The sequence below is a fragment of the Felis catus genome, chromosome A3, assembly GCF_018350175.1.
Source record: "Felis catus isolate Fca126 chromosome A3, F.catus_Fca126_mat1.0, whole genome shotgun sequence".
In the NCBI taxonomy this organism is placed as follows: domain Eukaryota; kingdom Metazoa; phylum Chordata; class Mammalia; order Carnivora; family Felidae; genus Felis; species Felis catus.
Genome location: NC_058370.1, coordinates 64,135,209 through 64,160,346, shown reverse-complemented (window position 1 = coordinate 64,160,346; position 25,138 = coordinate 64,135,209). Strand labels below are relative to the sequence as shown.

At 37.9% G+C, this 25,138-nt stretch overlaps 2 protein-coding genes across 8 annotated transcripts in view; one reads left to right on the top strand and one right to left on the bottom strand.

The window, feature by feature from the left end:
- CAMKMT (calmodulin-lysine N-methyltransferase) overlaps positions 1-25,138 on the bottom strand; it is a 411,885-nt gene that overhangs the window by 385,011 nt on the left and 1,736 nt on the right. For all 7 annotated transcript variants that reach the window (XM_045054167.1, XM_011281035.4, XM_019827134.3 and 4 more), the window contains exons 2-3: positions 10,406-10,578; positions 3,662-3,726 (exon numbers count right to left, since the gene is read on the bottom strand). In XM_045054167.1, coding sequence (XP_044910102.1) covers positions 3,662-3,726; positions 10,406-10,578 — 238 coding nt within the window. The remainder of the gene's footprint in view (positions 1-3,661; positions 3,727-10,405; positions 10,579-25,138) is intronic.
- Positions 24,946-25,138, top strand: part of PREPL (prolyl endopeptidase like) — a 65,956-nt gene continuing 65,763 nt past the window's right edge. Inside the window, exon 1 of the mRNA XM_045054165.1 lies at positions 24,946-24,963. The gene's annotated coding sequence lies outside the window, so the exon portion shown is untranslated. The remainder of the gene's footprint in view (positions 24,964-25,138) is intronic.

The window sequence follows — 25,138 nt, the reverse complement described above, 5'->3', positions numbered from 1 at the left end:
TACTCCTGTTACCCAACGTATTCAAGCGACATGTTACATGAAACACAGAAGCAGCCAGTACCCCACCTGAGGTAAAGGATGCCAGCCTATACTTTTCCCTAGGTAGCATGATGGCATCTCTTTCCAGGCATGAGGAATCGATAGCAGACATAACCCCTCCATAGGGCAGCTTTGATACTTGCAAAGGAAATAGGTTCTCAAGTAGTAGACCCGAACAATGAAATACACATACCTATCCCTAAATAGAGGAAAGCAGAAAGGGAGCTTGACTTTCAAAATAATGTGTTTCTCCACAATAGCAAATATATTCTTTGGGGCAGTGAATCATTATGCCAAGATGACTGTGTGAGATTCATTTTTAATTTTTTTCCTACAGCATTCAAAGGAATTCAAACTCTGAGAGGATATCACAAAAATATAAAACACTTCACAGGTCACACATTTAGAAACACAAAACACTTGTAACTAATAAAGGTAAATAGAATTTTTTTTCTAATCTTTCAGGAAATAAGGAACTACCCAGAAATTTCATTTGTTTTCCCAAAGTAAAGACATTTCCATATCTTTTTTATTAGAGAACAAATTCAGGAACGAAGACTGATCCTCTCATCTTTGAAAATTTACAATAAAATCATTACTTGGTTTTAAAAATTAATTTAAAATGGAGATTAATGGTTCCATTAAGCCATGAATATATTTTGTGTATACACACACACACACACACACACACACACACACACACACACACATACATTTTATACATATACACATATCAGGTTTTTATACCTTTAAAACATGTTAGTCATTTTTTCTACTATTTGGAAGTTCTGTTAACCTGGACTATTCCTGAAACAAATGAATAATTCCATCTATTGGTTCTCTCACAGTATTAGAAACTTTTTTTCCTTATTTTAAATATCTTTCAGTGTACCATCAATGTATTTACTACCATGGCGGTCATTTAGGAATAGATATTCTTATATAGAACTTCTGATCTCTATCAAGATTAACAAGACCAAAAATATTCCTGTTTTTAAAGCCAGAAGTACAAAAATTAAACTGATATTGAAAACAAAACACAAAAAAATTAACTCAAACTCAGGAAAATCCTTTTTTTTGTATTGATGGATTGCTGAATATATTAAATATATGAAAAATAAATCAAATGGAAATGCTTCAGCTTACATCTTCATATGTTTACATGATGAAAACTTAGGGTTATTATTCAAGTTACTTATTCAAATTATAGTGTGCTGTGAGACAGAATTGTGATTGTGGCGCCCTCTGCTGGGTTTTCTAGTCACAGACTCAACCTAATATCCCTATCAGGTTAAAATCAAACATTTGAGGCATCAAGTGATAAACCACTTTTTCAGTCACTGACCATTTTAAGCCTTGGCAAAGATTGTATAAAAGATTATATAATCAAAATCCATTTTACCATAATAGGATTTTACCAATTTATCATTAAGTAAAATCTCAGTACAGATTTTTCTTTTAAAATAGGAAGATAATATAAAAATTACACTAAACATGTTTTAATAGGTCTTATTTTTGTCACCACTTCCATCCCTTGGCAATATATTCACATTTTTAACACAACATGTGTGACAAGACTTTTTAATAAATTGCTATTTTGGTAATTTGATGTATTTTTTTCCTACCTTGTTAGTTCAATCAAAACAGTTTACTTTAAAACATGAGAACAACCCTTAATATTCTCTTCATTATTAGAAAAAGATGGAAAGATGTTCTAGAGGTACTCATCACAAGTAATAATTAATAAAGAGCTTCCATTTCCTGAACGTCAACTATGAGGAATATGTGTTATACACTTTCTATGTATTATATCCGGTTCTAAGAGATAATATAAACTCATATAAATTGACATAATGTAAATTGCTCAAGATGAATTTCAGAGCCAAGACTCAAACGTAGGTGGGTCTCATTCAAAGACTCAAACCTTTGCAGCAAACAATACAACATCAGTAAAAAAGTACCTTTTGCATGCAATTTCTCCATTTGTCAATGCAACAACTGGGGGTGGATGAAGGCGGTGTGGAGTAAGTTGATGAGAAAAAAATGTCAGGAGGACAAGACAGGCATTCATGCATAAAATAATAACGTAGACCTTTATGAAAATATTTTTATTTTACATGATGCTGCCAGCTAGTGGCCCTATTTCATACTAGAAACCATACTTCATTTTTACATTACTGAATCAAAAAATTCCACATTTAACATTCTAGGACCATGTTCCTAAATTATATATGCATAAACCTGACTTAGTGATATTTTACATTAAAAGGAGAATGTCTCCTCAAACACCACTAGCATCCCTTGTCCTAACCCCCCATAAAATGGAGATACACCTAAGTGGGAAAGAATTCAGCAAGTGCCAACATGTAGAAACTAAAAGGCAAACCTGTCACTATCTATGAAAAAGGAACCCATATTATTTGAATATTTTTGGATAATTTTAGGATACTTTTAGATTCCTTAGTGACAAAACACATAAATATTTGTCTATATTAGAAAAGCTTGCCATAGGTGAGCATAAAAACAAAATTATGGCCTGAGTATTGCTCAGGCGTGATTCTATGCAGATGTAAAATTAGAGCGCATCTGATAAAGTAATACTGTTAGCAAAGTACATTCGTTTAGTTCAGAGAAAAGTTACAGCAACAAAATTTCCTTTGAGAAAAAAGTATCTGAGTACAATTTTTACATTTGAAAAGGTCACATTACACAAATCATTCACTATCTGAAGAGAAATATCCTAGGCAACACACATGAAGGAGGAGTACGCAGGTCTTCATCATATGTTGTTTAACATGGTGATAAAAATATAATATTGGCTGATTTCTTTCATCATATGACATGATTATTTTTTTTAATTTTTTTTAACGTTTACTTATTTTTGAGAGAGAGAGACAGAGTGCAAGGGAGGAGCAGAGAGAGAGCGAGACGCAGAATCTGAAGCAGGCTCCAGGCTCTGCACTGTCAGCACAGAGCCCAAAGTGGGGCTTGAACTCACGAACCCTGAGATCATGACCTGAGCCAAAGTCGGACGCTTAACTGACTGAGCTACCCAGGCAGCCCAACATGATAATTATTTAGATAATTCTCTCAGTGAAGAAATTTATCCTGACAATCAGCTTAGATGAAAAGGCAACGTGTTCTATATTATAATACTGCATAAAACAAAAACCTTCTGGCATTATATTCACAGCAAGGAAAACAAATGGTTTTATTCTGTAATGAAAAAGGAAAGCAGGAAGTGGAAACGAAAGTACCCAAGATATAGCAAAGAAGAAAGAGACAGCCCATCTGTTAGATTAACTGAGAAGGTCAAAATGGAACAAGAAAAAGAGGCAGTCCAGTGTTCCTTTTGACCTACATTCTGTTATACACACACATGCGTGTACGCACACACGCACACACACACTCACACAACTGCAAAGTGTAAAGACACCCTTATCCTACTGAGTAGGTGCATCTTACATGATACTGATTTTGCAGCAGGAAACAATAAAAGTTTGTATTACACACGCACACATATGCACACACATCATTACAATAAACATTAATGAGAAAAACACTATTATAAATTCATTTTAAAACACTAAAAATATTTCCACAAAGGGAACATGCAACTTACAAACATTTCCTGTATTGTCAAAGCTGGTAAGAACATCTTCAACATTCAAAGATCCATTATTATGCCTAGGAAGGAATAAAACATTTTAGTCAATGATTCTGAAATATTAACATTTATTAATGTTTTTAAAAGCTGAGACACTGTATTGTGATGCACCCACTCAACACTAATAAACCCTTCCCTGCTATATTTTCAAAATATTTTCTGCCCACTAGAGGGAGAAGGAAAAGAAGTAACAGAATACATTCCTCAGGATATTTAACGTGATGATATTCTTGATGAGTAATCTACATTTTAAAGAATTAATAAATATTTTTTATCATTTTTGTTTTAGTTATATAAAGATAAGGTAGATTATTAAAGACAACAAAACAAAACCATACCTTTAAGAATCTCAAAAGAGAAATAAACTGTCAACTCCACAACCACACTCAACAATATACAGATTTCCTCCATACCGGCCCAGCAAACTCAGAACTTCAGTCACAAAGAACTAACCCACCTTCAGATCTGCACGATCTACCTACAGAAAGTTCTAAATGTCAGGGGGCCAATAGTTTCATATCTTTTGCCCACTAACCTTAATTCCACTCCCTTTTAATTCTAATCTCTCTTCACTTGGCAGCCCCTGAAATATCTAATTTGATTGCTGATATTTCATTAATACTTACAAAAGATACTATTCTTCATATACAAACGGGCCTTATTGTCAACAGGTCACAGAGTTTGAGACACTTTTCCAGGGGTGATTAAACACAAAAAATTGTTGCTAATGCGTCCACAATCTTCCATATTCTCCCCTATATAAGCGGAGTTCATTTACAGCTGTAGTTCTCTAGGATGTTGTAACAGTTCATAAGCAGTTAATTACAATTTACTTCATCAACACCACTTTGTCATTAAACTTATCATATCTGACATATATTGTTACCAACTGAACTGTATCTCCAAATTTCACATGTTGAAGCCCTAACCCCTGGTACCTCAGCATAAAAGCGTATTTGGAGAAACGGCCTTATTTAAATAGGTGATTAAGTCAAAATGGGGTCATTAGGGTAGGCCTTCATCCAATATGACTGCTGTCCTTACGAGGAAAGGAGACTGGGAAAACAGAGCATGCGCACAGAGGAGCAAGCATGTGAGGAGGCAGCGAGAGAGCAGCTACTTGCAAGTCAAGGAGAGGGACCTCAGAGGAAACCAAACCTGCAACACCTTCCTCTCAGACTTCTAGACCTAAAACTGTAAAAAACAAATTTGTTGTATAAGCCATCCAGTCTGTGGCACTGTTTTTGGGAGCCCTAGCAAACTAGTACATTTAGTAAGAAAATACACGTAAACTGTACTAGCCTTTGCAGAAGAACTTCTTATTTCTGTCATACAGACCCAGTTCTTGGACAGAGTGACTGAGATTGGAAGAAGTTATGTGCAATCATCACGGCCAAATAAGCATTGGGCTCAGAAGTATCATAATCTAAGAAGACAAAGCTACCAAAGTGTTACCAATAACACAGTGATTCTGTACCTTCTCTGTATACGTGATTCTAGGTAGAGATGAGGTTATACGCCCTAACATGGAAAATTACAGTATACATGTAAGAAAAAGAAAGAAAAAGGTCAAAGTATTTAATACCTAAAATGTAAGATGAGGCTCTAAAAGTGATCAGCAACATGGCACAGAACTCAAAAAAGTTTTTCTTAAATAGAAAAGCAATCTACGGTTCCTTCAAGAAAAACAATGCTCATAATCCTATCATGCAGAGACAACCACTATTCATATTTTGGTATAGAATTTTATTCCATGCTCATACTTTCATTAAATAACTAAGAGCATATTTCTCCTGTTTTGAAATTTGTGTTTTAAGATATTATAAAACAGTTTCCTACATCACTAAGTATTCTCTTGCAACATGAATTTAATGGCTGCCAAGCAGTTCAGTGAATGATTGTTGGCACCATAATTTACTGAACCAACACTTTATTTGTTGTATGTTTAGTCTGTGCCCAGTGTTATGCTGTTATGCATATTGTTACAATGAGCACCCTTGCAGAAACATCACTGAGCCCATTTCTCATTTTCCTGAGGATAAATCCCTAAAAGTTTCTCAATTCAGGATGGATATATATTTGAAATTAAATATATATTTTGAAAAATGTTAAATATTTCTAAAAAAAAACAGAAACTGGGATAATTGAAGTGAAATTCATGTTTAGAAATTAAAAAGCATTATTCAAAACAAAAAGTGTGATTTGGCAAAATTATCACTGAAGCAGAACTTGTCTAGTCTTAAAAATGTTACCTATGGAAGCCAAAAAAAACAGAGTGTGGCCTATGACATTTTTAAATGGGGTAGGAAGTGCTTGGATGGCTTAGTCGGTTAAGCGTCTGACGTCAGCTCAGGTCATGATCTTGCGGTTTGTGGTTTGAGCCCCACGTTGGCTCTGTGCTGACAGCTCAGAGCCTGGAGCCTGCTTCGGACTCTGTGTGTGTCTCTCTCTGCCCTTTCCCACCCCCTCAAAAATAAACATTTAAAAAATAAAATAAAATGGGGTAAGAAGTAGGGAAAGTGTAAAACTAACTCTATCCCTCTAAATAACTTACAAAAATGAAAATCGCTTATCTATGAAGTCTAGACATCCTAAAAGAAGGCATCTCATGAAAGAATAATGTCAGCAATCACTGTTTTCAACAGCGTAAGAATTAGTGCTAACTATAGGAAAACTCTCATGAACATAATGCGGTAAAGATTCAGTTCGATTATTTCAAGTTCCCTATCACTTGTCCCAACTTCATGGACAGCTTTTTCTTAACAGAGTCGTCTACTTTATTAATGTGTCAACTGTATAACATCTTGTCTAACCCTAATCTTTCAACAGTTTACCTAGGTCCTGCCTGGACAATGTGGTTAGATAAAAATACTTATAAGGAAGGGACCCCAAAACTTCAATCTTAGCATTACACTAGCAATTGATGTTACTGAAAAATGACATTTTTTTTTTTGCCAACATATCAAGGTATAAAAAGTTCACTCTATCTTTCTCCTAAACTCCAAAGCTTTAACTTCTTTCCCAAACCCTTAACACCAATAGCCATTGTAAATGTTCTCATCACAAAAAAGAAATAGTAGCTATGTGACATGACAGTGGTATTAGCTAATGCTACGGTGATCATCATTTGACAATATATAAGTGTATCAAATCGACACATTGTACACCTTAAATTTACATACTGTTATATATCAATTATCTCTCAATAAAGCTGGGGGGAAAATTACCCATAGCCAGTCTCTTTTTTTTTTTTAACGTTTATTTATTTTTGAGACAGAGCATGAACGGGGGAGGGGCAGAGAGAGAGGGAGACACAGAATCGGAAGCAGGCTCCAGGCTCTGAGCCATCAGCCCAGAGCCGGACGCGGGGCTCGAACTCACGGACCGCGAGATCGTGACCTGAGCCGAAGTCGGACACTCAACTGACTGAGCCACCCAGGCACCCCCATAGTCAGTCTCTTCTAAAAGCCAACCCATTTTTTCATCAAGCACTTTAAGCTAACCTATAATTGATGATTTTTGAGTTTCTCCCACGTATGGCCTATGGAGTAAGTAGACTAAGGAACGAGTCACTGGGGCAGATTATTATTTGAAAAGGAGGGAAACATGTGAGTTCGAGCCCCGCATCGGGCTCTGTGCTGACAGCTCAGAGCCTGAAGCCTGTTTCGAATTCTGTGTCTCCCCCTGTTTCTGCTCTTCCCCCGCTCATGTTCTGTCTGTCTCTCCTTCAAAAATAAATTTTAAAAAAAACATTAAAAAAATGAAATAAAATAATTCATCACTTCTTGTAAATCATTCCATTGTGTTGATTTAACAAACTTTAAAAAACGTACATGAAAGTAATGGTACGTCATTCCAAAACTACCTTCTAAACCACTACTTTTAGCTACTGCAAGTAATTTTTTTTTTTAAACTCTAGAATGCTCACAATTCAAACAATACTGAAGACAATAAAGGTAGCTAAAGAAATGTAATGGAAGCAGGTTGAGAAAACAGCGGATACAAGATGTTAAAGGAACGAAAACGGGGGTCCATCCATGTTGGGCAACTAACAGAAAACAAGAAGTGGTAAGAGAAATCAACATGAACAAAGTGGACAATGGAATGGAATAAACTATTCTTGGCAGAAATCCTCCCCTCCCTAAGCAACTGCAGTAATTTCAGCGATTTTCTATGTGGTAACAGAATTATAGAGTAAGAAATAGAACGCTCAGAATAATCAATGAGGAAATTAGTTTATCTGGGCCTCAATCCCTTCATCTGTAAAATGAATAAGTGGATACATGATTGCCTCACGAGAGGCAGCATGTGCAGAAGTTAAAAGTGCAGACTGTAGCTGTCATTACATAAAATGTTACCAATGGAGATAGCTAGATGAAGGGTATGTGAACTCCTTGTACTATTTTTGCAACTTCCTGAATGTCTGTAATTACTTCGAAATAAAAGTTTTTAAAAGTACAGGCTGTGGAACCAGACCACTGGGGTTTGAATACAGGCGCGATCACTGGCAGTGTGACCTCAATCAAGTCATTTAACCTCTCTGGGTTTCACTTTCCTCATCTGTAAAATGAGGGTAATAACAGTACTTACCTCAAAAGGTGTTGCGTGGATTAAATAAGCTAATACATGTAAACCACTCACGACAGTGCTTGTGACATAGTAGTCACTCAGCAGTCAGCCATCATTAATGTGGTTGTGATCTTTTAAAAATTATTCTAAGATTGTGTTCAGCTCTAGAATATGTGCACGCTATTGTTACCTTCGTATTACTAATGTGGAGAGAAAAGAACTAGTGTGAAAAAAAGAGGAAAAAATCTTGGTAGCCATCGCAGCCAATGTTCTAGCTTGGTCACCTGTCTTCTCTCCATAAATTAGGATTCAATGTCGTATTTATATAGACAGACTTGCATTTATTTATTTATTTTATTTATTTTAAAAATGGATATATCACAAGGAACCATGCCACTGGAAAGGAGTCTCAGTTTACATTGGAGCCTGGGTTCCTGCCACACCAGGGTCATCTCCAGCAGGTGGAAAACCATGCCCTATTTTGAAAACTCGCACGAACAGGAAGATTTCCCATTCTCTCTAGCTAACCCTTACCAGGACTTGGAAGATGTCAGGAAATCGTTCATGGTACATACTACACTTACTGCGTCTGGTCTACCAGCAGATGGAGAAGTTAAGTTTTAGAACTTTATACCTGAAGACCCCTATGGGATCACTGGTCTTCCTTCTCTTTAATTTCCTTACAGATGCTATCTTCCAATTGTGTAATCATCTTCATTCCTACTTTGCAGAGTTACCGGAAGGATTACAAGAATCAGAATACATGGGGCGCCTGGGTGGCGCAGTCGGTTAAGCGTCCGACTTCAGCCAGGTCGCGATCTCGCGGTCTGTGAGTTCGAGCCCTGCGTCGGGCTCTGGGCTGATGGCTCAGAGCCTGGAGCCTGCTTCCGATTCTGTGTCTCCCTCTCTCTCTGCCCCTCCCCCGTTCATGCTCTGTCTCTCTCTGTCCCAAAAATAAATAAACGTTAAAAAAAAAAATTTTTTTTAAAAGAATCAGAATACAACAAAGCACCTAGCTTGGCACCTGGCACACGGTAAACATTCCATGCATTTTCCTTCCCTTCCGGAACAGGAACTAAACTAATTGTCTCCATCTGAACACGAGGCAGTTGAGGTATTCTAATTAGAATCTCATAATGAATATCCAGGCAAGCTCACAAATCCCTAGGTTTTTATCTTCTTTTTGGAGTTTGCAACAAAGCGGTATTGTGAAACCAGATCCTAATGGTTCTTCCTTGCCCACCGTCGTCAATTTTTATCCAGATCCCAAATCTTCAGCTATTATGATGTCTTTTAAAGCTTAGATATTTTAAACTAAAATGGTTCGAGAAACATATACTATAAATAGACACCCTTTGTGAAAACTTTTTTTCTGAAAATTATTCCTCGCCTCACCTAAACCTTATTCAGTCACATTCCACTTAAAATGTTTTTTGCTCTTCTTACAGTTACTGTAAATGTGCTCCTCCCTCCCTTTCAAGATGTGAAATCTTGTCAAAAAAGGCAGATTTTATAAAATCAAACACCTACAGTAATATTGCAACACGCTAGACTGTAACTGTGAGAGAAAATTAATTCGGTAAAAATGGTATCTTGTTACTTCAGTGTGCAACTCTTCTGTCTCTTTTAAAACGATTTTTAAAGCCAGAACAGTCTGCGTGCTTCTCACAGTCTCCGTGTTTTCAGCTGGATTTTCTCCTCCTATTCTTAAGATTCCATTCTGAAAGCGACAAAATATGAATGGGAAAAATACCAAAGCTTGATTTTTCAGATAACTACTCCTTGAAGAGTAGTTTAGAAAATTCTGTTTCCACTTTCAGCCTCAAAAAGAACTTGGCTTTCTGTCATAATCAAATGCTATGAGAGAATGGTTAAATGAACCTTTTGATTTGCAAGGCACTTTATCCTCAAATGCCACTACATTCCTGAGACTTTTTTTCCCTCAGTTCTGAGGATACAACAAAACCCAGTTAAAGCAGCAGGATCTCCTAATACAATGCTGCAAAACCGAAGTTCTGATCAAGATTACCTGCAAACTCAACAGAACGCATAATGAGATTCTTATTAGACTGCTTTTCTTCTACAAGAGAAAAATACTTTTAAAAGTATCTTAACCAGAATGATGTTCACCTTAAAGAAATGCTGTACTCAGGATAGAAGACACTTGTATATTGGATCCATGCCCCAACGTCTTCTTCGGTTGTCCTTTTTTGGGCTTCTGTTACTGAAAACAGATTAAATGATTCGAATCTTCTCACAGATACGTGTCGCAGACAGTCATCCAGGTGTTTTTGCTTCAGAACCTTTGAAATAAAACCAAATATTGTGCTCATATTATATAAACACAAGTGTTCAAAGTTTAAGTGGGAAGGGGAGTTTCATTTCCAATAATGGCAGATTAGATAATGGAGACCAAACTCTTACTGGAGACGACTAGAGAAGATGGGCAAAATATCTTAAAACAGTATTTGATGGTATCAGAGAACAAAGAAGATAGTGAAGATTTACCAGTCTCAACTCAGAAAGGAAATAAATCTAGAGAGGTGAGCCTGGCTTTGCAATCACTTTCCTTGGGGGGGACACAGGTCCAATTCCAAAAGAAAGAGTTAAAATAAGCAGCACCTTTTGCAGCCTGTAGAGTTAGGGGGTAAAAGTTGATTTTCAAAGCTACCTAGGCAGAGGCAGGTATGTTATTCCAAGCCTGTCTCGTGTGTGTGTGTGTGTGTGTGTGTGTGTGTGTGTATGTGTGTCTGTTTTAAGATAAATCAAATGAGTAATTGTGTTGGGGACATTGAAATGTGGGTTTTTAACTATGGGAGAACCAAATATAGCTGTAAGCCTAATGATGTTAAGCAAAAACCCTATAGCTCTGAATCTGAATAAAATGTAATAGAAACAAATGATATATTTATTAAAACATTTTTTTTAAATGTATATGTTTCTTACATCAGACCTCTTAAAAGTTCTAAAACAGGGGCTCCTGGGTGGCTCAGTTGGTTAAGCATCTGACTCTTGATCTCAGCTCAGATCATGATTTCATGGTCCATACGTTCGAGCCCCATGTTAGGCTCTGTGCTGACCGCATGGAGCCTGCTTGGGATTCTCTCCCTCTTTGCCCCTCTCCTGCATGCGTACTCTCTTTCTCGTTCTCAAATTAATTAAAAACAAAAAAGTTCTAGAAACAGTGACCAAACTAGAAGCAATGAGCACATTTAATGCCCACATTGCTGTCTCTAAATATCATTTTCTACTAAAACAAAGTAAGGTCCCTTGGAGAAACGGCACGAATTGTACAAATGAACCTGGAATATCCTGCATATAAGAAAAAAAGAAAGCCATAAAAAATTAAGGGTTATATCAAAAAGGCTCCAGAGCCTATTTGAATAGGGTCCATTGGCCAAAGACGGAACAGTATGAGCATTAACAAAGGTAATAAATGTAATAGAATCAAAACATACAAGCTCATTGGGGTATTTTCTTAAAAAAAGTGATCACTAAAGGATGCTAGAGAATGAACTTATTTTGAAAACTAGTAAACAAAGAGAAAGAATCAAGTATCTGTCTGTCTTTCCTATATGAACTGTAACTGAGAATATCCAAGTAGAAGGGGAAATTTCTCCTTATAGCAGTATTCCAGGGAATAAATGAAGAAGGAATGATGCAATTAGAACATCACCATTTTTCAACCTCTCCATGAATTCATGAACCTAGAAAATCATCATCAAGAAGAAAAATAACCAGACATGACTATGATTACTGATGAAAGCACACTCTACCATCATTTGACCAACCAAACCAAACAAAAAACGTTTTCTGAATCTGATCAAGTCTCTATACCTACGAAATAGGAACTTACAGGAACTAGAAATACAGGAACACATTAAACATCATCATCAAGTACAACGAGCAAAGTTCAAATTATGGCTTTGAGAACTCCTAAGAGACAAGAAACTCAGTTTCTTCAATGAATAAATGGCAAGAGTTGAAAGACATATATGCAGAAGAAACATTTAGATTAAAAATACTTATAAAATGGGGCACCCAGCTGGCTCAGTCAGAAGAACGTGCAACTCTTGATTGCCGGGTCATGAGTTCAAGCCTGACGCTGGGTGCAGAGATTACTTAAATAAAAACTTTATGGGGCACCTGGGTGGCTCCATCCGTTAAGCATCTGACTTCCGCTCAGGTCATGACCTCACAGCTCGTGAGTTCAGGCCCCGCATCGGGCTCTGTGCTGACAACTCAGAGCCCGGAGGCTGCTTCAGATTCTGGGTCTCTGGCTCCCTCTGCCCCTTCCCCGCTCATGCTTGCTCACTCTCTCTCTCTCTCTCAAAAATAAAGATTAAAAAACAAAAATTTTTAAAATTTTTAAAATAAAAACTTTATAAGAAAAAAAGACTTGTAAAACTTATCAAATAATAAAAAAGTTTAGATCTTATTTGAATCATGCTTCAAAATAATCAAATTGTAAACAAAATCTAGAGACAATGGGGAAAATCTGGAAACTGACCAGCTATTTATTTCATGACATCAAGAAATTATTCTGGGTGCGGTATGGTATTTTAGTTATTTTAAAAATTTTTCTTAATGTTTATTTTGAGAGAGAGAGAGAGACAGAGTGCTACCAGGAGAGGGGCAGAGGGAGACACAGAATCCAAAGCAGGGGAGGGGCAGAGAAAGAAGGAGACACAGAATCCAAAGCAGGCTCCAGGCTCCAAGCTGTCAGTACAGAGCCCGAGGAGGGGCTCGAACTCACGAATCATGAGATCATGACCTAAACAGAAGTCGGATGCCTAACCAACTAAGCCACCTAGGCGCCCCATGTTTTAGTTATTTTTTTAATGTCATCTTGTATAGGTACATACTGAAATATCTATAGAAAAAAATGATATATCTGAGATTCATTTCAGAAATTTTTTTAAAAAGTTTTTTGATGTTTATTTTTGAGAGAGAGACAGACAGACACAGTGCGAGTGGGGCAGGGACAGAGAGAAGGAGACACAGAATCCAAACAGGCTCCAGGATCTGTGAGTTTTCAGCACAGAGCCTGACACAGGGCTTGAACCCACGACGCAGGGCTTGAACCCACAAACGGTGAGATCATGACCTAAGCCAAAGTCGGGCACTCAATCAACTGAGCCACCCAGGTACCCCGAGATTCATTCAAAATAATCTGAGGTTGGGGTATAAAGAAAAGAGATATAAAATACGGTTGGTCAGGAGTTAAAAAATGTTGAAGTTGGGGCACCTGGGTAGCTCAGACAGTTGAGCGTCGGACTCTTGATTTTGGTTCAGGTCATGATTTCAGTTTGTGAGATTGAGCCCCACATGGGGTTCTGTGCTGACAGTGCAGAGCTTGCTTAGGATTCTCTTTCTCTCTGCCCCTCCCCTGTTCATGTGCTCTGGTTCTCTCTTGCTCTCTCAAAATAAATAAATAAACTTTTCAAAAAATTGTTGAAGTTTATGGATATCTGAGTGAGGATTATCCTGTTATCTCCAGTTTTGTATATGTTTGAAATTTCCCATAACAGAAAGCTTTTCTAAAGATATAAAACATCCAGGGGTGCCTGGGAGGCTCAGTCGGTTGAGCGTCCGACTTCAGCTCAAGTCATGATCTCACGGTTGGTGGCCTCAAGCCCCTCATTGGGCTCTGTGCTGACAACTCCGAGCCTGGAGCCTGCTTCAGATTCTGTGTCTCCCTCTCTCTGTCCCTCCCCCTGCTCATGCACACACTGTCTCTCTCTCCCTCAAAAAATAAACATTAAAAAAAGATATAAAACCTCCTAATAGTAGTCATAAACAAGTGAAAAATAACTAAAAAGATACCTAAAACATCAAATATATTTGGAAAGAAAGCAATATAAATTGCTTTCTAAATAAAATTGAAAAACTGGTTTCTAAATATCTTATGAACCAAAAAAAAAAAAGAAAAGAAAAAGAAAACTCAATGGAAATTTGAAAGTATTTTGAACAGAATAATAATACATTTCAAACCACATGAAATGCAGATAAATTCACGCTAAGAGGAAAATTTGTGGAAAAGCTAAAAATCAGTAAGCTAAATATCCACTGCAAAAATTACAAAAAGAAGCAAGTTAAGTTCCCTAGTCAAAATTAATAAAGCAGGAGACAAAAATATAGAAAGATTAAAATACCAAAAGCCAGTTCTTTGAAAGATTGATAAAACTGACAAATCCTTGATGACAGTAATAAGAAAAAAGAGAGAAAATATAAATATCAATGTGACATAGAGAGATCACTATAGATCCAGCAGGCATTAAAAAAAAACTAAAAATTTAGATGAATAGACAAAGTCCTAGAAGACTACGACTACTAAAACTGACACAAGAAGTAAAAAGTCTGAACGGTCCTAAACTATTTTTTAAAATGCGATGCATAAATAAAAGTCCTACCAAAGAAAACTCCAGGCCCAGATTGCTCACCAGCAAATTTGGTCTAAGACAACCCAATGTCTAAGTAAGAATCAATGCTTATCTGAAATACGGCCTTTTGTAGAAACGTGGATGGAACTGGAGAGCGTTATGCTAAGTGAAATAAGCTATACAGAGAAAGACACAATATGTTTTCACTCTTATGTGGATCCTGAGAAACTTAACAGAAGACCATGGGGGAGGGGAAGGGAAAAAAAATAAAAGAGAGGGAGGGAGCCAAACCATAAAAGACTCTTAAAAACTGAGAATAAACTGAGGGTTGATGGGGGGTGGGAGGGAGGGGAAAGTGGGTGATAAGCATTGAGGAGGGCACCTGTTGGGATGAGCACTGGGTGTTGTATGGAAACCAATTTGACAATAAATTTCATATTAAAAAAAAAAAAAGAATCAATGCTTATCTTACCACACTCTTCACTAAATCTTCAAATAACCCTATGGGGTAGATACTTGTTATATGAGACAGGAAACAAGGGGATGTTAATTTACTCAAAGTCAGAAAGCTAGGAAAAAGCAAATCCAGACCGACTACAGAGCCTAAACTCTTAACATTTCTGCTTGTGGAGAATATGGTAGACATCAATCATCCATTCCAACTTCCTTCTAAGATACCTACCGATATTATAAAGCTAGAAAGCTAGAAGCCACGTTTCCCAGAGTCCCTACCAACCAAAGTTTCAGATGTGATCTTGTTAGCTAATCAGATGCACTAACGTGTGCTCTGAAAGAGGAATAGACGTGGTAATTACATTTCTGTGATTTTCACTGATAGAACAGTTGTAAAGACTTTTGGCTCTTCTGTAGCATCTTCAGCAGAGGTCCAGTGTTCCCTCCCTAATTTAACGGGAAGTGAGAGGAGGCACAAGGGGCATCACCTCTGCTGGGAGAGATCTAGTAGGCAAAATGTGCTTCCAGAGTCTGTAGTTCTGGCAGCAGCTTCCTCATCACCAGAGACAATAGATAAAATAGTGTAATGCTGGAGACAGATCAGATTCTTCATTGTGGCAGAGGTGACATTTCTGTTGGCAGGTCAGCTTTGCATTGTTCTGGGACTTTGTGTTGTTCTGGGACTCATTCTTGGCCTGCTCCTCTGGTACGTCCAAAGAGTAAGTACTTAATCCACTATATTAAGTCACTTCCTGCTAAAGACAGCTAGAGTTGTTTCTCTTACCTAAAGAGGAACTCTGACTCTAATGATGCCATAATTCTTATATGCAAAAGAGCAAACCAAGGTCAGCACCAAGCCAGAGAACACATCAGTATGAACATACCTTTACTTTTTTTTTTTAATTTTAGTTAATTTATTTTTTTAAGTAGGCTTCACGCCCAGCGCCAAGCCCAATGCAGGGCTTGAACTCACAACCCTGAGATCAAGACCGTGAGATCAAGACCTGAGCTGAGATCAAGAGTCAGATGCTTAACCAACTGAGCCACCCAGGTGCAGTTTTATCTTTTATCAAGATAAAATCTTGAGGGAAATCTGTTTAAAATTTATACACTATGTATAAGATTTAGAAGGTTGGGTTTTTTAATGGAGGATCAGAAAAGGTTGTCTCTCTTTGATTTGGTTGAAGGTTTCTTTTTTTTTTTTTAAAGAATGAATTATTTAAAAGTCTTTACCAAAAACAGGGCCTTATTACTATGTCAACCATGGTTATCAGGAAGAAAAACCACCCAACAGAGCTAACTCTTAAGACAAAAACAAATTAAACTTTTAAAAATGTAAAATGTAGATATAAATTGTCGTAGATTTTGTCCATCTAATGTCCACAAAGCAAACACCTTTTTTTTTTAATGTTTATTTATTTTTGAGACAGAGAGAGACAGAGCATGAACGGGGGAGGGTCAGAGAGAGAGGGAGACACAGAATCTGAAGCAGGCTCAAGGCTCTGAGCTGTCAGCACAGAGCCCAACGCGGGGCTCGAACTCACGGACCGTGAGATCATGACCTGAGCCGAAGTCGGACGCTTAACCGACTGAGCCACCCAGGTGCCCCTCAAACACCTTTTTATATTAATTATGTTGTCAAGATTACAGCACCACATGTCTGATGTCAAGATTACAGCACCACAAAGCACTAAGGCAAAAAATCAAGTTGCCACAGGTATAATATTAGAAGGGGCTTTTACAGTTTAAATAAATCCCATGATCTACAATACGAACAAGCTGATACCCAATGGAAGTAACAGGCAATACATTTAGGGTAAAAACAGCACTTCTTTATATAATCTCTATTCAGTAAAGGTAATTACAATGGGAAATCAAGTCCAATTACTTTTGACATTTCTTTTTAGTTTGAAGATTCAGTTACTTAAAAACAATTTTTTTAATGTTTATTTTGAGAGAGCGGGAGAGAGGGAGAGACAAAGAGACAAGCACAAGCAAGGAAAGAGCAGAGAGAGAGGAGGCAGAATCCAAAGCAGACTCCGGGCTCTAAGCTGTCAGCACAGAGCCAGACGCGGGGCTCAAACCCACAAACCATGAGATCATGACCTGAGCCAAAGTCAGACACTCAACCCACTGAGCCACCCAGGCGTCCCTGAAGATTCAGTTATTTTAATGCCACCAATAATACTTGCAGCTTTGTGAGCTGACAGGATACTTGAATCTCCCATCGAGGTATAATCTTATCAACTACCATTTTTAGAATATTACCTTCAAAGCTCCTAGGTACCTAATTAAATAAAATCCAGATTGCATTATCTGGGGTGAAGGAAAATGCTCAAAGTCAAGACATTGTCTAATTCCTCTAAATCAATGAGTTCTTTAATCAAGGATACATGTTATACCAAACAAGTTCATGTCAAAATATCAAATATCCGAAGGGGTAAAAAAATGCATGGACTGCTGGACCCATCAGGTAAAAAATGTATGCAACTAAACACAATGAAAGTCTAAAACCTATTTAATTTACCTGAAGTATTTGTTTACTCCAGAACTAAAATACACTGAACATAACTATGTAGGAACCCTACTAACCAATACTCTAAAAGTAATGTCACTCAGAAAATGAGCAAGGGTTTTGCAGTAGGAGAGCCTCTCCCTCAATAGTTGAGTGCAAGCACATTTATTATCCTTTGAGCTCAGTCTTTTCCCCTGTAAGACAAGAATAGTAATGCTTACTTTGCAGCTTCTAACACAATGCCTGATATATGGTAACTGTGGACTGACTACAAGACTTGTGTGAAAATTAATTAAAATAATATACGCTATCTGGAAAACATCTGGCTTAGAGCAGGTACTCAGTACATAGTTAACTAACTTCTGGTTAAACAAAGCAGACCGAACACACACACAGTTATATCCTATCCCTTCCAAAACTCCCCAGAATACCAGTTAAAGAGTAAAACTAGCAAAAATACAAAAGGACAAAGAGACCTGGAGGAGACATGATGAATGGTAACTTATTCGACAGGTTGCCAAAATCTAAGTGCTGACAAAGGGAAAGCCAAGAAACAGCAAAGGTCTACCACACACTCAGGAAAGACTCGGTCACTGGGGGCACTAATGGCAATGAGGATAGAGAAGTAAGACTAAACACAGAAACAGTGGTTGAAAATATTTTTAAGAAGTTACTAGATCCCCTGATTCCATCAGCAATGCCAGGCAACTACCTTTCTCTCCCACAGTGGCACTCTGAATTCTCTAAATTTCTAGAGAAAGGGTATCATAAAATTATGGTCGTAAACATCAAGCAGAGCTTAGAATGGTATAAGATGCTCTTCATTCTGATAAACATCCCTTTCCCTCACTTACCTTCTAGATCACAGGCAGTCAGTCTTATATCAGCCAGAGAAGAGACTGCAAGATTCCTTTTGGGGGCTATGGGCCAAGAGAATAGACCTGTAGATACTGACATCTGGGATCTCCCAACAAAATGGTCAATTACTGCAGAAATCACCCTATGGTAAAGACTTACTAATTCAATCAAGACGGTCTGAAACCAGAAGGGTGCTTAATTCTGGGGCCCCAAAGGGATAATAGTTCTCTTTTGAGAGTTAGGGAGCCCCCAAAAGAATGAAGCAAGAGAGTACAAAACAGAAATAAATAGGCTCAGTCAGTTAAGCGTCCAACTCTTGATTTTGGCTCAGGTCATGATCTCACAGTTGTGAGATCTTTTTCATAAAAATATCCTTTTAATAAAAGGTGCCCAATTCCCACAACTTCTAGGACAATAATTTATGTCACAACTGTTACCAAAAGGACTTGAAGTAGCTTAGAAAAATACAATACCACAGGATGCCATTCATTAAAGATGCATGAGGGGAATTAAAAATAAGGAAATAAGGGCAGGGATAAAAAACAAAGATAGAAATAACGGTGACACAAAAGTACATTCCATGAAGAGTAAACACTTGATACGGGAGATCAACAAAGAGCACACACTAAGTGCTGGAACTACAGGATTGGAACCACATGTGTCCAATGTCAATGCTCCCTTTCCACTGTGCCAACAAATTGCTTAAATATTCCTTAGTTCCACAATAATGCTTAAAGTGACTTCAAAACAGTAAGATATTTTCCTTATTCCACTCACCAGATTCAGTAATTTCAGCACTAAATAACTTGAGGACAAGTAGTTATATGACAATAGAAAATCTGAGGGGTTAGAAAGCATCTCAGAACTAAGTTCAGAGGAAGAAGGTTAAAAACCTTATAAATAAAACTTGGGGTCTGACCAAGGACCATGAGGTCAAGAGAGAAACTGGAGAAAGCAGCTTCCAAAAATGGAACTGTTTCTGTGAGTGTTATGTGTAAGAGATGAATCATTTAGATTTAGATTTACATTTAGAGTTGTATCACGAAATTCTATTCCTGAAACCAATATTACACTATATGTTAACTAATTAGAATTTAAATAAAAATTTGAAAATAAACAAATACATACATACATATGTACATACATACATACATACATACATACATAAAAGTAACGTATAAGAAAAGACAGGTGATGGGGCACCTGGGTGGCTCAATCAGTTACACATCTGACCTTCGGCTCAGGTCATGATTTCACAGGTCGTGAGTCTGAGCCCCATGTCGGACTCTGTGCTGACAGCTCAGAGCCTGGAGTCGGCTTTAGTTTCTGTGTCTCCTTCTCTCTCTGCCCCTCCGCTGCTCACACTCTGTCTGTCTGTCTGTCTCTCTCTCAAAAGTAAACATTAAAAAAATTTTTTTAATAAATAAAAAACAAAAGTGGGCATATAAAAATTTTCAGCATTATTCCAGGAAAGGCAGCTAAACTATTCAACCTTTGAAAAATTACTACATTTACTGATAGGAAGATTACTGGTTAATACAGCTCTGTGAAACTGAAAACAAAAGCTTTTATATCTAGAGCCTTCTAAACTTTTTTTTCCTTTACTCCACAATTAAAAGTTCATTTCTTTTTTTTTAAATTTTTTTTTAATGTTTATTTATTTTTGAGACAGAGAGAGACAGAGCATGAATGGGGGAGGGGCAGAGAGAGAGGGAGACACAGAATCGGAAGCAGGCTCCAGGCTCTGAGCCATCAGCCCAGAGCCTGATGCGGGGCTCGAACTCACAAACCGTGAGATCGTGACCTGAGCTGAAGTCGGACGCTCAACCGACTGAGCCACCCAGGCGCCCCAAAAGTTCATTTCTTTTAAAAAACGTATTAGGAGAATATCTTGGTTTGGGACTGATAAACTACATACTTTTAAAATTCAAGAAAACATTCACGTCCTCTTTTTTAACCTAAAGTACAATCCTAAATATTTTTAAGGAATCCAGAGAAACCAATTATTAATCTTAATAAGTCAGACATAAAAAACAAAATCTCCTCCAGTCACTGACATACATGTCAGCATGGTTTGAACAGCAGGGATTAATGGCGAACCTTGTACCGGATCCTTAAGACTCAAGCGTGCTCCACAGCGCATGCAAAAATCTACGTCATCTGTTGCCTCAGAACTTTAAAATTCTATACTAACTTGAAATGTCAGTTTAATCTTAACACTGTGAAAAAGCCCTTATAAACACAATGATGTATAAAACTTTACGTCAATAAATTACTGTCAAAAAACAAGAGAGAGACAGAGAGAAAGCGCGAAAGAGCTCAGCCTCTGCTGCCATTAAGTCAAGTGATGCCAATAAACAACAGTCCCTCACTTTAAGTAGAAGTCCAAACCACAATCCTCAGTGCAAAATCTACAAGTGCACCACACCAGCATTTCCAAGACAAGGTCTCTGGTGTCTGTTTGCCATTTTAACTATAGAACCAGGAGGCCTAAACAGAGCACGCTATAAAGTAGCAGCTCTGTTAGCTGACTCTGGATTAACAGACGCTTTCCATTCCTTCTATTAAATATTCAAAGTGGACTTTAAGGTAGTAGCCAAAGCACTGTTCTTGCCCTTTCCTACTGAGCCGTATGTTTGCCAAGTTAACGGTGCTTCTTCACAAGTTTTGTTACACCAGTTGTTCTCGTTACTGTCATTAATTAAATTTGCAAAAACAAACAAAATGGTAATTAAAACCGAGTTGCTGCTTCCATAAAAACTAAGTTGAGGGGCGCCTGGGTGGCTCAGTCGGTTAAGCGTCCGACTTTGGCTAGGGTCATGGTCTCACGGTTCGTGGGTTCGAGCCCCGCATGGGACTCCATACTGACAGCTCAGAGCCTGGAGCCCGCTTCAGATTCTGTGTCTCCCTCTCTCTCTGCCCCTCCCCCACTCATGTTGTCTGTCTCTCTCATAAATAAATAAGCTTAAAAAAATAAAAAATAAATAAATAAAAAATAAGTTGAATGTTTTGGAAAGGTAAAGGCAAGTCTGCTTGATAAAAGTTGCTTAAAACCTTACTATTAATTTATTTATATTTTATTTTTTATTATTTTTTTTTTTTTAGCGTTTATTCATTCTTGAGAGACAGAGAGCAGGTAGGGATGGGGTAGAGAGAGAGAGGGCGATACAGAATCTGTAGCAGGCTCCAGGCTCTGAGCTGTCAGCACAGAGCCTGATGCAGGGCTTGAACCCACGAACCGTGAGATCATGACCTGAGCCAAAGTCGGACACTTAACCGACTGAGCCATCCAGGTGCCCCAAAATCTATACTATCAATTTAGGTGTGGGAAGCCAACCATAAAAAGTCTAAAGAATTAATCATAAATATCTAGAAGTATTTAGCACTTAGGTTATAGCTTCACTTTAGAATATGTATCATTTTTATGATTCACCTCTTTAACTCTCTCAGTTAACCAATCCAAGTAATAGGTCTTCTACTATATAAAGCATCTTGATCTGGGAATAATTTTGTCCAATCATGTGGAGTTTTTCTGGCAGTCAAGGGTCTTTAGTGTTTTACCTTAAAATGAAAAAAAAAAAAAAGTCCTCCCTTCCCATGACTGTACTTCATTAAATTTAACACATCATTGATTACAAGATGGCAACATTTCTTTCTTCTGTTGTTATATAGAATAGACTGCCAATTAACCAGCGCGCAGTCAACTAAAAGCCGTATCTCAATTTCAAAGATGTTAAAATTAAAACTATGCATTTTGGCATAGATGGTAAGTGATTTGAAAATAATCACGTTGGGGCGCCTGGGTGGCTCAGTTGGCTAAGTGTCCGACTTCGGCTCGGGTCATGATCTCATGGTTTGTGAGTTCAAGCCCCACGTCAGGCTCTGTGCTGACAGCTCGGAGCCTGGAGCCTGTTTCAGATTCTGTGTCTCCCTCACTCTCTGACCCTCCCCCATTCATGCTCTGTCTCTCTCTGTCTCAAAAATAAAAAAACGTTAAGAAAAAAAAAAAAAGAAAAGAACCATGTTTACTGTAAAAGAAATTTAAGCATAGAAGAGCAAAAACCCACTTGAAATTCTACTATTCTGGGAGAGCACACTGTTAAACATGCATGCCTACATATACAAATAACCATAAGTAGGGGTGCCTGGGTGGCTCAGTCAGTTAAGCATGAGACTTCGGCCCAGGTCATGATCTCACGACTGGTGAGTTCAAGCCCCATGTTGGGCTCTGTGCTGACAGATAAGAGCCTGGAGCCTGCTTCAGATCCTGTCTCCCTCTCTCTGTCCCTCCCCTGCATGCACACTGTCTCTATCTCTTTCTCAAAGATAAATAAACATTAAAAAAAAAATAAAAAACCATGAATAATTCTCAAAGGGCTCATACTATGCATACTGTCCCTATCCTTTGTTTTTGTCTTTGACGTTGTAAAAATCATTTTCAATACTTTAAAGAATGCTGTGATAATCTCACTTGTATACGCAGTGTTACACATTTATCCAATATGTAAATTTTTTAATGTTTACTTATTTTCGAAAGAGAGAGAGAGAACGTGAGTGAGGGAGGGACAGAGAGAGAGGGAGACACACAATTCAAAGCAGGCTCCAGTCTCTGAGCTGTCAGCACAGAGCCCAATGCAGGGCTCAAACCCACAAACCATGAGATCTGACCTGAGTGGAAGTGAGATACTTAACCTACTGAGCCACCCAGGTGCCCTCAATATGTAATGTTTTGTTTTTAAGTGTTAAAAATACATCAATCAAATCCTTGTTAGGAAAACATAAAACAACAGGACAAGAACATAGAAAATGAACTTATTTCTAACGCTGGTAAATAATTTCACTCCAAAATAATCCGAGATGAAAATGGTCTTAGAGAAACCTACTACTGTTCCCTCATTCACAACTGAGAAACTGAGGTCCAAAGAAGTCGCTCACCATCACACAAATAGTTAAGGGCGGATCTGGGCCTGAAATTAAGTTATATTAAATTCCATTCCAGAAATCATGCTATCTCTTTCAGCACTGACAGTCTCAAACATACAGCATAGCGCTTTAATTTAAATCATGCTGTGAAATAGTCCACTAATCAGATTCTTCAGCCAAATATGAGACCTGTAGGTAAGATTATTCATTCTGAAGGTGTTTGTGAGTATGGGTGTAATGATCACTGCCACTTTTTCATCTGCCCTACATCCCTTCCTCTTAGGAATTGCCCCTCCCTCACTCTACGTGTTAATGATGGGGATTTTACCTTCCCAGCAACAGGGTGGGCCAAAATGCCTCATTCTCCTAGACACAACAACTGGTCCAACCTTGGCCTATTAGAGTTGTTCAAAGGGCATTATTTGGGTTTTGGGGAAAAAAGGTCATTTCTTCTGGATCACTAGTTGGGTACATGATGAAAGCCTGTTGTTACCAGCAGCCATCTTTGCTATCAGGTAATGACACCCAACAAAGAGGAAAACAGAATACTATCGAAAGCCTCTATCAATATTGATCCATAGTCTTCATCTGATTAAAGTGAGCACTAGGCTCAAAAGTCAGCAATTTATCATGTGACCTGGTATCAAACGACAAACTAGGTCAACTGGGCTTTTTCTAAAAAAGGTTAATTACAAAACCAAAAAAAAAAAAATTATTGAACAGTTAAAGTGAAGGACCATTAGACAGCACTGGAGCCCTATGGGGTAATAGAGTGACAGAAGTGTGTAGAAGAAAACAAGCAGGCATAAGCAGATGTCATGAAGATGTCCCATGAGAGAGAGAGAGAGAGAGACAGAGAGAGAGGGAGAGAGAGAGAGACAGAGAGAGAGGGAGAGAGAGAGAGAGAGAGCTGCCTATCTCTATCACTGCTTAGATTCCTCAGTTTTCCAGTTCTGGATGCATACAAGATGTGGATGGCGGTTAGTTTGAAACATATTTACTAAGCACCTGCAAATGTTTAATATACATGGTAGATTAGATTTATTATGGAAAAAGGACTCACTTCCTTTCTTGCCCCCTCCAAGGAAGGAGTATACTTCCCGGCCCTTTGATTTTACGCTTAGCCAAGTATCTCACCTTGGATAATAGGAGTTAGCAAGACCTTAAAATGAATTTTAGTGGTTGGGCTTTACTCTCTTATACTTCTGCCATCACCTTGAGAATATGTCAGCCAACTGGTCCAAGGATTAAAGTCTGCTGATCATAGCCTATGTCAGTCAACTCCCAGGTGTCCCATGGATACACAAAATAAATGCTCACTATTGTACGCCATTGTGATGTACGCCATTGTGATGTTGTAGTTGTTTGTTACTCATTAATATCTAAATGATACAATACATTGAGGACTTGATACTATGGGCCACTTAAAGCCTGTTCTTACTTTCAGGCTTTCCACAACACTTAACATCTACTAAAAACCACCCAGGCACTGTGCAAGGTGCCGAGGATAGAGATCAATAAAATATCATCTTTTCCCAGGGAGAACTCCCATTCTGGTAAGTTATATGGACTCTGATCAGATGATCATAAAATGATATGATATGGGGTTCACTGGTAGAGTGAGTTGAGGGTCTAACTCAGCCCAGATGAGTTAGGAGAGGCTTCACAGAGGATGTTAAAATGTAGTTGTGAAAAATGAACTTCGTCGAGTAAGAAAGAAGACAAGACTCT